Raw genomic sequence first — 12,163 nt, forward strand, 5'->3', positions numbered from 1 at the left:
AGTGATAAAATTAATAGATCGATAATCAAAATAAAAAATAATAATATATATATATATAACCATACGTATAATATTATAATTTCATACATTTTTCCTATAACTACAATAAGATCAAAGCTGGTTTTCATCTATTGTTCCATCCGATTAATGTCGTGTGGAATGAGTGTATGCCAAAGTCTCCGAAACATATGACACTAAAACCTAAATTCATTCCACCTTTAACACACATTTAAAAAATACATTCGATAATTCTTAAATTATAACCGAAACACTTTACATAATATATTAATAATTTATAATAACAATAAAAAATCTTTATTCTTAAAAAAATACCAACGTGGCATCCAACTCAGCATAACCCATATAAAGAGCATCCCCGGGGATGCGCCTTACACGCGTGGCATCCCAGTCAGTATAAACTCAGGTAAAGCGCATCCCCGAGGATGCGCCTTTGTGTCACCTCGGTTGAAAGAGTGCTACTTCGAGAAATATCGATCAAAGAATGTTAGAGAGAGATATTCAACGAAAAGATGTTAGTTTAATCAAATCGTCCATCTATTACGGGGGAACAGGGGAAGAAAAGTAGGTTTCAATTGTTGATCGGATGCATCAAATGATTTGGAAAGGGAGGTTCAAATCATACGAGTTCTCTTGTTCATATATATATATATATATATATATATATAATTATATATAATTAAAATAATTAGATAAATAAAAATAAATAATTAAGATTAATAATAAAAAATAAAAAAATATTTGTTAAAAGAAAAATAAAAAATATTTGTTAAAAGAAAAATAAAAAGTTAATAATAATTATATATATAATTAAAATAATTAGATGAATAAAACTAAACAATTGAGATTAATAATAAAATATATTTATTAAAAAAATAAAAAGTTAATTCTAATCTTTTATTTTTACTCATGTAACTGTTTTAAATATTTATTTAAATATATTGATTGCAGGGTATAAGCAAAAGAGAATGATTGAAAGGGGAAGGGTTCATCATCTACACGGGTAACAGCCTCTCTATATAATGCATTTCATTTTACTTTTTTAAATATGTAAAAAATTGTTTTTATTGTGTCAATTATTGGTGTTTTTCTTCCACTTTTTAACAATTTAAATAAATATTAATCTTATTACATATGTAAAATCATGAAAAATATAAAAGCTTTTCATCAAATATTTAACATTAACATTTATGAAAAGATAAAAGAAAAAAATCATTGAATTTAATTTAATTTACCAACCCTAATCGTATGGATATGTCTTCCTAGTGTGATTGTTTTACCCTAAGAAAATAAGAAAAAGGAAGTGAGAAATAAATAAAGAAGGGAAATGGGCATAAATCAGTGGATACTGAAGTGAATAAAGAAGGGTATCTTTTTTAAATCTCATCTTTTTCTCTCTTTCTTTTTGCCATTTCAGTATAGAAGTTGCAGAAAGAATCTCTCTCTCTCTCTCATGTTTATGTTTTTATCGATATTGTAAATGGATTTTAGTTTTATCTTCTTCTTCTTTTAATATTTTCTTTTCAGTGAAGTGAAAGCACAGAAAATAACATGAGATTTTCTTTTGCAAGACACAACATCCGATGGCGACGTACTGTCATGGGAACCCAGAAATCCAAGCAGCTGACGGTCTCCAAACACTCGTACTTATGAACCCTGCCTATGTTCAGTACTCCGAAAACCCTCCGCCGCCTCCAAACAACCTCGTTTACCTCAACTCGAACTCCATCTCCCCTCACGCGCCATCTCCCCACACTCAACAATTAGTCGGCATCCCCCTCCCCGCGGCTACTTCCGCCGCCAACCAAGGCCATGGTTCCATCAAAATCTCCCCCTTGCATGGCCTCGTTCAGCGCGTCCATTACAACTTGTACAACCCAAGGTTTTAAAAAACGGTTCACGATCGTAATATAACGGTTTTATCGATGTTCGAATTACCCGCGACGGATCACGGTAAATTCGAAATAATCGAAAAAACGTTCGCGATTTGAAATTCTAGTTAAACCCTATTGACCTTTCCGGACCACCGCGTGAAACCCAACGCGCTCAGCAGGGGCTTTCCTTGAGCCTCTCTTTCCAACAACATCCCGGTTATGGATCACAAGCTCAAGCGGGTTCAGGGAGGACATGAGGGTTTCGGGTGGATCGGGTTCGTCCGGTTCAGGGGTGATTAATGGAGTTTCGGGTGTAAGTGTGCTGTTGAGCTCTAAATTCTTGAAGGCTGCTCAGGAGCTTCTCGATGAGGTTGTTACTGTTTACAATACCGATTTTACCAAGAACGAATTGGCTAAAAAGGGTAGTGGAGATAATAGCAATAACAGTATGGCGATTGGAGAATCGTCTGTGGTTGCGGCCGGAGACGGCTATGGTGACGGAGAGACAGATGCTAAGCACGTCGCCGAACTGACTACGGCAGAGAAACAGGAGATTCAGATGAAGAAAGCGAAACTAATTAGCATGCTTGACGAGGTATGAAAATTAGTGTGTGTATATATATATATATATGATTTGATCTCTTGAAAGTGAGATGTATGATAAATATATTTGTTTTCTTGGGAAAGTTATGCTTTCCAGGGAAAATTGAGTATTTTAGTTGAGTCGTTATCAATTCAGTCGTATGATTTAATAATAGTAATGCAGATAATCATTGAAAACACTAGATAAAAGTTGTTTTGATTGAATCATAGATTGAAATCTTAATAAATTTTATTCTTAAACCGTAACTCAATCAAATCTAGTTACCAAGATTGAATTCCAGTGTCGTTTGATAATGAACTTTGTATTTGAAGGTGGGTCAAAGATACAGACAATACCATCACCAGATGCAGGTTGTTATTTCATCATTTGAGCAAGCAGCTGGGATTGGCTCTGCTAAAACATACACATCTCTTGCGTTAAAGACCATCTCAAAGCAATTTGGGTGCTTGAAAGATGCAATAACCCGCCAAATCCGAGCTGCAAACAAGAGCTTAGGTGAAGAAGATTGCTTAGGAGGCAAAATCGAAGTGTCGTCGACACTTAAGTTTGTCATCATCATCTCCGACAACAACGAGCACTTCAGCAGTTGGGAATGATCCACACAATGCTTGGAGACCCCAAAGAGGGCTACCCGAAAAATCGGTCTCGGTTCTTCGAGCTTGGCTCTTTGAACACTTTCTTCATCCGTAAGTAAACTTTAAAGTTCCCTTCCCTTGTAATTTTCCAACACTTAAATTTATTGTGTATTCTGATATCTCTATTTGCATTGCAGATTCCCTAAAGATTCAGACAAGATCATGCTTGCAAAACAAACAGGGCTAACTAGAATCCAGGTACTAATTTCCCATTTTTTTTAAATAGGACAAACTCTGTTTGATTAACTTTTAATTGTTATTTTTGTAATAATTTCAGGTGTCAAAATGGTTCATAAATGCTCGAGTTCGGATTTGGAAGCCAATGGTGGAAGAGATGTACATGGAGGAGATCAAGGAACAAGAACAAAATGGATCAGATGAGAAAACGAGCAAGAGCCATAACAATGAAGATTCAACATCCAAATCCACTGCACCAGACAACATGGCCAAAAGTTTCAGTTCCAACCAGGATAATATCCCTAACCAGAATGGTTCCTCAATGTCCATTTCCATGGCATCAACATCTCCCCTTTCCGGCAACCAGTAGGGATTCTCCTTCATCGGTTCTTCCGAATTGGAAGGGGTCACTCAAGGATATCCAAAAAGGCCAAGAAGCACTGAAATATTGCAGTCTCCAATGGATATCAAGCAAACAACCGAGGCCAACAATGAGGTTACCATGAAGTTTGGCAAAGATGGGTTCACATTTATGGGAACCAACACGGATATCATGGGAGGTTTCGGACAATATCCCATTGGGGAAATTGGAAGATTCGATGCAGAACAGTTCACTCCGAGGTTTTCGGGCAATGGTGTCTCATTAACTTTGGGACTTCCCCAATGTGAAAACCTGTCTTTATCAGACACCCATCAGATCAGAGTTTTCTTCCGGACCAAGCAATGCAAATGGGGAGAAGGCTCGATGTTGGCAAACCCGATGAATTTGAGTCTATCAACCCTTCCACACCACACTCTTCGGCTGCTGCATGTGTCAACATCAACATTCAAAACAGGAAAAGGCTTCCAGCACAATTGTTACCGGACTTTGTTGCCTGATCAACATGAAGATTTTGGATTCAAGAAGCTTACTGGGAAAGATATCAGGGATTTTCCAGGAAAATGAATGGTAGTGTAAAGGAAGGAAGACAATTCCACGCATAGTATAGGTCTATATACTTTCCATAGTTCAATTTGAGTCCTCAGACGGTTTAGGATCTCAGCAAATATTTGAGGATTGTATATTAATTTTGTTAAGTTTTGGGGGATTGGTAGATGGTGATTGATAGTATAACATTAATAGGGATGACAAATGTGTACAATTTTGTGGATTCCGCATTGTATCCGCTTTAATTGGGGTGGGGATGGGTATAACTTTAATGGTAGTGGGAGGATGTAGATTTAGAAAGTGGTACCCGTAGCGGATAGTGGGCAGGTGATGAATTTGAGATCTTACTCGCCCCACATCCGTCCGCCTACTAAATACCCATTAAATTTTGGACCATTATAAATTTAGGTATAATTTTAAGCTTTGTTATTTATGTGTGACAAAGAACAAAAATATCATGTGTTTGTCATTTATGTTTCTATGCTTTAATTATGTCTTTTATTATGGTATTTTATGTACTTTAAGAGCTATGTTAACACTTAACTCAGATAATCCTTGGTTTATTTTATTATGTTTCTTAATAAATGTGTTTGTTTTATATTTATTGTTTATATATAACTTAAGGTTGATGTCAGGCAGATTTAGTCGGATACACCTCTAGTTGGGTAGTGGGTGTGATGATAGATTTGAGAATGTACCCGCATGAGCGGATATAGATTTAAAAATTTTATCCATCATGAATGGTGGGTGGTGGTAGATTTGAAAATATTATGTGGATATGTGGATGGGGAAGGGGTATCCGCATCCGACCCGCCCTTTTGCAATCCCTAAACATTAGTCACTTGGGTATACCGGTATAATCAAATTTCTAGTCAATTTGGTTATGTATTTTGTAGTAATTCAGGACAAAATTTACTAGTTTAATTCTTTTCTGATGTTAAATCAGTTGCTAAAACATAAATAAGATGGGGTTACGATTTTATTTTGGGGTAATTACTAGTTTCTCGCTTCCCCCCCCCCCCCCTTAACTATGAAAAGGAATTTTGCTGATGGAAGTGCAAGTTTTGCAGTAAGCTTTTCAGAAACATGATTGTTAACTTCCAGATTTCAAGTGACTAATTTGTCAAAGAAAAAGATTTTTTATTCGACTTAAAAATGCGTATTTAAACATGTTTTAATTACAATTAAATTAAAATTCGACAAATAGATTTGAAATAATTTTTTTAATGGAAAATATACAAGCGTTAGCGTATATTAATTGGGTAATAGTACTCTATGAACTCACAACATTCTCATAACAATAATAATCATAAAATTCGAGATTTTATCATCACGAAGGTAAGACAATAAGACATATTTTAATATTTTCGAGTTCATGAATAACGGTGCATGAATCTCTTCTCTATTGATAATCGAACTAGATTTACAACAACCAACTTTAGTTAGATTAGAATTTTTATAGAACCTCTCATTAAAAAAAAAAAAAGAATAGTAAAGAACCCACACGAGTTATATTGGCAAAACCATCATTTGAATCTATTTAATATTCATTTAATTTCCTTCGATTTAGAATCATTTATCAAAGTATTTAAATAAGTGACTTGGTTCACACAATACGCTTCTTAGAATCGTCCTAATACTTTTAAAAAATTAGAATAATTAAACAAGTTAATATCAAAATAATACATATTAAAATCGAATAAAATAAGATAAATTTTTAAATCAATAAATCAAAATCAACGATCAACGATCAACCATCAATAATATCAACGAGATCATTGAGTCGAATATTGATTCAGTTCTAGTTACTCAAGTCAGTTTATAGATCAAACAATTCGAGTCAAATTATTTGTAAAGGATCAAGTATGAGTCACGAATCAGGTCAGTTCAAGTTAAACCATTTGAAGTAGAATGGTTCGGTTTCGATGTGAGCATCTGGTCGGGGCAAAGCTAGGGCAAGGGTCAGGTTCAAATCAAGTATGGGCTCAAACAAATCGGGTTCAGGTCCAAAGGCACCAGGCTTTGATAGGATTCTAGAGACAGCAGGCCTGGGTCTGGTTATAAGAATCAACCCAAATATATGTAAGCTAGGGTAAATCAGCTCAGGCGTTAGGCCTTGATTGATTGTAAGCTTGTGGTATATTGGAAAAAGACATCGTTTTAATTTTGATTGACATTAAATCTAGAATCTTTAATAATCTCATCCCTTTCTCCTTGTTAAAAAGATTATAGATATCGTTATAATGATACTTTTATCTTTTCTTAATTTCATATATTGTTTTTTTATTTGGGTGTTTAAATTTCATATATTTTTGGGTGTTATACTTTTAGGTGCCTCGAATTTTAGAATTTTACCGTTAAGTGACACGTGTCATGCTCAGGTGATTTTGAAAAAAATATTTTTTTAAAAATTATAAAATTTTATAAATGCAACACGTGTCATTGAATAACATAAATTAACGACGGTAACGGTCCAATCATTTAAAAGTGTAATGTTGAAAACGTTAAACACTTAAATTGACCGAAAAATAGGTTATATATCTAAATTAAAAAAAATGTATGTTTTGTACACTGATCTTTATATTAAACCAAATATTTAAATAAAATAATTAAAAATCACTATTTCAATGATCGAATATAATATTATATAATTTTATCTTTCCATAACTTCATATAATATTTTACTAAAATAATCAAAACCACTATTTCAACATAATCATTAAGTTTATATACAAATCTTTTACCAGTTTATACATAATCATTTACTAAAATATTTTTTTTTATAAATATATACTCATTTATTAAGCCATATGATTGAGTTGGTCATGGGTCAACCGATACCAATATAGTTGAAAAATGATTAAAAATTTATTTTTAGATAATAATACATATTTTTACAACGATACTTCTATCTTTTTTATGTTTTTATATAATTTTATATAAAACAATTGAAAACTACAATTTAATGATTAAATACAAAACAAATTAATTTATACATAAATTATTTATTGTTACATGTCTAATCATTATTATTTATATCTAAAATTAGCTTAAAATTCAAGGTACATTTTTTTATATTAATTAAAAACAATTAAACTAAAAAAACCAATAGATGCAAAGGCAGGGCTAGGCATGATCAACATACGCGACGGAACAAGACTTCGGAATAACAAGGGCCCAAAAATTAGATTTATTGCTATTCTTACAATAAAAAAACAAACAAAGTATTATAGATCAGTAATAAAATTTTTAGACCCAAAATCATAGAACCTATGATCGAATCTTATAAAAATTTTCTAATTAATAAAATTATCTTTAAAAAAAATTGAGATTTAAAGGCCTACTCTTAAAAATGTACACAGGACGAGTAGATGCAAATAAAAAATACTGGAGTCCACCATAGCTTTTTGTGTCTCTTGAATTGAAAAAAAAAACACGTGTTTGGAACGAGAAACTACGAAGAAAGAAATCCAATATGGATTGTAGATAATGGAGCGGCAGTCAAAGGATGTTTTTTTATTGTATAAATTCAGCCATTCACTACGAGGTGCAGTAGTTAGACTTGATAGTTGTCACAATTGAGCCTTTGAAAACTCACCCGTTGCCGTGTTTTGACTTTTGACCCTCTCTCTTTCCAATATATATAATCCTCCAAATTTGTCTTCAATGTTCAAACCTAAATCTTCATCTCTTCCTTTCAATCTTGATTCCACACAAAACAAAGCCTTTTCTTCTCCGAAATCTAGTTTTCTCTTCGGTTTGTATATACATATTACATGGATGGAATCGACGTTCCCCCATTTTTTATCTGCCCCATTTCTCTCGAGTTTATGAAGGATCCAGTCACGGTTTCTACAGGGATCACGTACGATCGGGAGAGCATCGAGAAATGGTTGTTTTCGGGGAAGAACAGCACTACATGCCCGGTTACAAAGCAAGTTATTTCTGATTGTGAGCTCACCCCAAATCACACCCTCAGAAGATTGATTCAGTCATGGTGCTTGTTAAATGCTTCCCATGGAATCGAAAGGATCCCAACCCCAAAACCTCCCATCAGCAGACCCCAGATTATCAAGCTTCTCGATGAGGCCAAGTCACCACTTCAACAGATGAAGTGTCTCAAGAGGCTTCAATCAATCGCTTCTCAGAATGTTACGAACAGAAGATGCATTGAATCTTCAGGCGTAGTTGAGTTATTGGCTTCAATTGTGAGCAATAGTGACTCTACAGCTGCTGAAGAAGTAAGACCAATTGACGAGGCTTTGAGCATTCTCTATAGTCTCCAACTCTCGGAAGCTGGTCTGAAGAATCTTATGGGCAAAAATGGGGATTTCATAGTGTCCTTAACGAGGGTAATGCACATTGGAAGCTACGAGTCTCGGGTTTATGCGGTACTGTTGATGAAATCAATGCTGGAGATAGCTGGTCCAATGCAACTGATCGGTTTGAGACCGGAATTATTTTTCGAATTAGTTCGAGTTTTGTGTGATCAAATCTCTCAACAAGCTTCAAAAGCTGCTCTACAAATCTTGGTCCATATCTGTCCACGGGGACGAAACAAGATCAAGGCAGCCGAAGCAGGGGTAGTACCAATCTTGATCGACTTACTTCTCGATTCATCGGAGAAAAGGGTTTGTGAGATGATACTAACTGTGCTGGATGCGGTGTGCGGATGCGCCGAAGGCAGATCCGAGCTGCTAAGCCATGGAGCAGGACTTGCAATTGTTTCAAAGAAGATACTTAGAGTTTCTCAGGTTGCAAGTGAAAGGGCAGTGAGGATTTTACTATCGATTTCAAAGTTCTGTGCCGCCATTAATGTGCTTCAAGAGATGCTGCAATTAGGTGTTGTGGCTAAACTGTGCTTGGTGCTTCAACTGGATTGTGGATCCAAGACTAAAGAGAGGGCTAGAGAAGTACTGAAATTGCATGCCAGAGTTTGGAAGAATTCCCCTTGCATACCTACCAATCTGTCCTCTACTTATCCAGCTTGATCAGTAGGGAAAAAAACCCAGATAGAATTCAGAATTTTCACTTACCAATATACTTCTGTACATAATTGTTCATTGATAAAATTAAATAGCAATAGCAACACACTGTAGTGTAGTAAAATTCAGCATTATCCGAGTATAGTAGCATAGCTTATACTTGCTCATATACTGATATTATTTCATCACAAATATTTTGATTCTATACGTAAATACAAGAAAGCGAACATGCATTTCCCTGATCAGGTCCTGGAGAAAAGTATCATCACTATACTAATCAGACGAATTCCGATTACCGAACAGTTGATTCGGATAGTGAATTTTTTGTTCTAGGACTCGCTCTTGTGTTGCTTGCAAGGATGGACTCATGTAGTACTGAGAATTTGCTCAAACTATTTCTCGAGTCAAGAAATCACCATCAGGCAATTGTGGCAATACATAGTTACCAGAATAGCGTATCTGTTAATTGTTGTTCAAATGGTTCAGTGGATAAATCTGAACGAGCAATGCATCCAATTAGATCACCTTCTCCCGGTAGTTGAATACTCGATTCCATGTTGTTGTTTCATAAAGATGGATCGAACTCCCTACTCAATTCTAGGACTTGGAAGCCGGACCTGTTTTCCGGTTGTTGATTATTCAAGAAGTTTGCATAAACAAGTACAAGATCGATATGAGAGCCCTCAGACAGTTGAGGAGCAATTGGACTCAGCAGGGGCATAGGAATGCCTAATCGAATCACATGATACAATCTTCGAGCAGCACCATTGGTCGGTAGCCTTAAGGACTTGCCTCTTATGTTTTTGCGGCAACCACCACCGACCAGCACATTGCGAAGGGACCCTCCTTTAGTCCAATATCTTCGACAGCCTTTGCAAAAGTACCTGGGTTGTGTTAAGCTATAATTGTTATAATAACAAAATTTGGTATTGGAGGAACCACATTTTGGACAATTTGGTGATTACATTTTAGGCTTCCACCCTCACTCCATCAATGAAAGCATGAAGAAAAGTAAACAATGTGAATAGAGTTATAAGGGATAAATAATGGGGCATTGGGAAGGAGCATGAGATTGGGACCGTTAAGGGCGACGGCTTGTGTGGAGTTAGTCCCGTAGGCTAATCCATTGTGTCGCTGTAATGAATGCGGCTTAGGAAGCAAATACCTCGAGAGGCACACTCTTGGTTTTGTTTCGGGACCCGACAACCTAGATATAAAATTTAATATTCTCATATCTCCTTAGAATCTTTAAGCCTCTTGAATGATTGTTATATCAAATCCACTTAATCTTTTGATATTATCTTTGATATATTTATGTAAATCTGTTAAAGTTAAATTTATTATCAAAATTGTCATATTCATCTATTCTGTCAAATTATGAATAACATATTATAATCCTACGCTCAAATAAAAAAATGAACCATCTACGGTCGTTGCAACCGAAATGGTATTGTCGTAACCGTCTTTCGGTTGGGCTCCGGAATCGGGCTTCGACGTGAGTGAATTGGGTTGGAGTCGCCACCGATCATTTATTTTATAAAAAATGGGTTTACCGGATACCTTATTTCTTACCTGATCTGCGTCTTACCAAAGATGTGTCGGATTCGGGAGTCGGTTATAGTCAAGGAAGGATTAGCACCCTTGAACTGCCCTTTCGGTACTACGCCATTTCCAGTTGTCTTTAATTAAGAAAATTATAAGTTTAAATTGAAAGGTAAAATATCGATCCGAATACTTACCCTAGACAAATTTGAAAACATCCTTTAAAAAAAAATCAAGGAACGCGTTAGAAAAAAAATGATAAGACCCAACAAAAAATAAAGATAAGTGAAATGAAGGAGACGAAATAAAACGAGTAAAGAAAGACAAAGACAAGAATGAGATAAAGATAACAAGTAACACCATAAACAAAATGAAAATAGAGAAACAATAATAAGAGGATAAAGAAAATAAGTAAATAAAATAAACTAAATATAATAAACAAAATGAAAAGAGTAAAAAATGAAATAAATAAAACACAGGAAAATAATAGTATAAATAATATATACATATGGATGAGTAAGAAAATAGCACATATAAACGCATATTTACAAAATAATGATATAAAAGAAATACATATAACTATAATAGGATAAAGTACTAAAAATACTTATTATAGTAAATAAATATATATATAAAAAGAAAGGGGGAAAATAATAATAATAAAGAAATAATTAAATATATATATAAATACTAATGGAGAAACAAAATAAAATAAAAAATATTTAAATAGGCCAAAATCAGAAACTAAAAAAAAGAAACTCAACTGCGAAGGGATTATATTGTAAGAAAGATAAATTGGGTGCCCAAATTAAAGTAAAATTGAGACTAGAGGCCGAATTAAATCGAATTTTAGGTTAAAATGGAACATTTTAAAATAGAAGAGGACCAAAACGTGGTTGACCCTAATTACTTCAAAAACATGCGGGTCCAGGGTGAGAAACGGGTCAACACGCGGGCCAAATTGGGTTCATGGGTCTCATATAAAAGCCAATTTTTTTTAAAAGTTTCTCATTTCTTCATTTGAAAATAAGAGCCCCCCCCCAAATTCTTCATTTTCTCTCCTTGTTCTTCAAAATGAAGAACACCGGCCAACATTCAACAAGATTTCCAGAAATCAGCGGTTGCTCTGCCTCGCGCCGCTTCGCCGTCGCTGTTCACCGGCGGTAAAACCCTAAAAAATTTGATTTTTTTTAAAGCTCCCAACCCCTATTTCAAAATATTCGAATAGTTTCTTCAAAAACGACCTCGGGAGGGCTAGATCTAAATAGATAGATCCCGATAGCCCTCCCCATTCATCGACCAAAGATCGTTCATTTCGTGCTTTTCAAATCAAGAGAGATACACAAAGCGGGGAATAGCCACACGCAAGCCAAGAATACGCTGAATCGAAGGTAAAAAAA

The 12,163-nt window shown here is 34.8% G+C and overlaps 1 protein-coding gene and 2 pseudogenes across 1 annotated transcript; 2 read left to right on the forward strand and 1 right to left on the reverse strand.

The window, feature by feature from the left end:
* The first annotated feature begins 1,482 nt into the window (after positions 1-1,482).
* LOC120155112 lies at positions 1,483-4,630 on the forward strand (annotated as a pseudogene).
* Positions 4,631-7,927: 3,297 nt separating this feature from the next.
* On the forward strand, positions 7,928-9,235 carry LOC120155122 (E3 ubiquitin-protein ligase PUB23-like). The gene has a single exon (XM_039166690.1). It carries the CDS (start codon positions 8,013-8,015, stop codon positions 9,225-9,227), a length of 1,215 nt encoding a protein of 404 aa, XP_039022621.1. The 5' UTR covers positions 7,928-8,012; the 3' UTR covers positions 9,228-9,235.
* Positions 9,236-9,494: 259 nt separating this feature from the next.
* LOC120154473 lies at positions 9,495-10,212 on the reverse strand (annotated as a pseudogene).
* Between the last annotated feature and the right edge of the window lie 1,951 nt (positions 10,213-12,163).

Source organism: Hibiscus syriacus, unplaced genomic scaffold (assembly GCF_006381635.1).
Source record: "Hibiscus syriacus cultivar Baekdansim isolate YM2019G1 unplaced genomic scaffold, ASM638163v2 tig00002840_pilon, whole genome shotgun sequence".
NCBI lineage: Eukaryota > Viridiplantae > Streptophyta > Magnoliopsida > Malvales > Malvaceae > Hibiscus > Hibiscus syriacus.

What these genes read in the sequence shown, in the direction of transcription:
- LOC120155122 (XM_039166690.1), top strand. Translation starts at nt 8,013, where the DNA reads ATGGATGGAATCGACGTTCCCCCATTTTTTATCTGCCCCATTTCTCTC.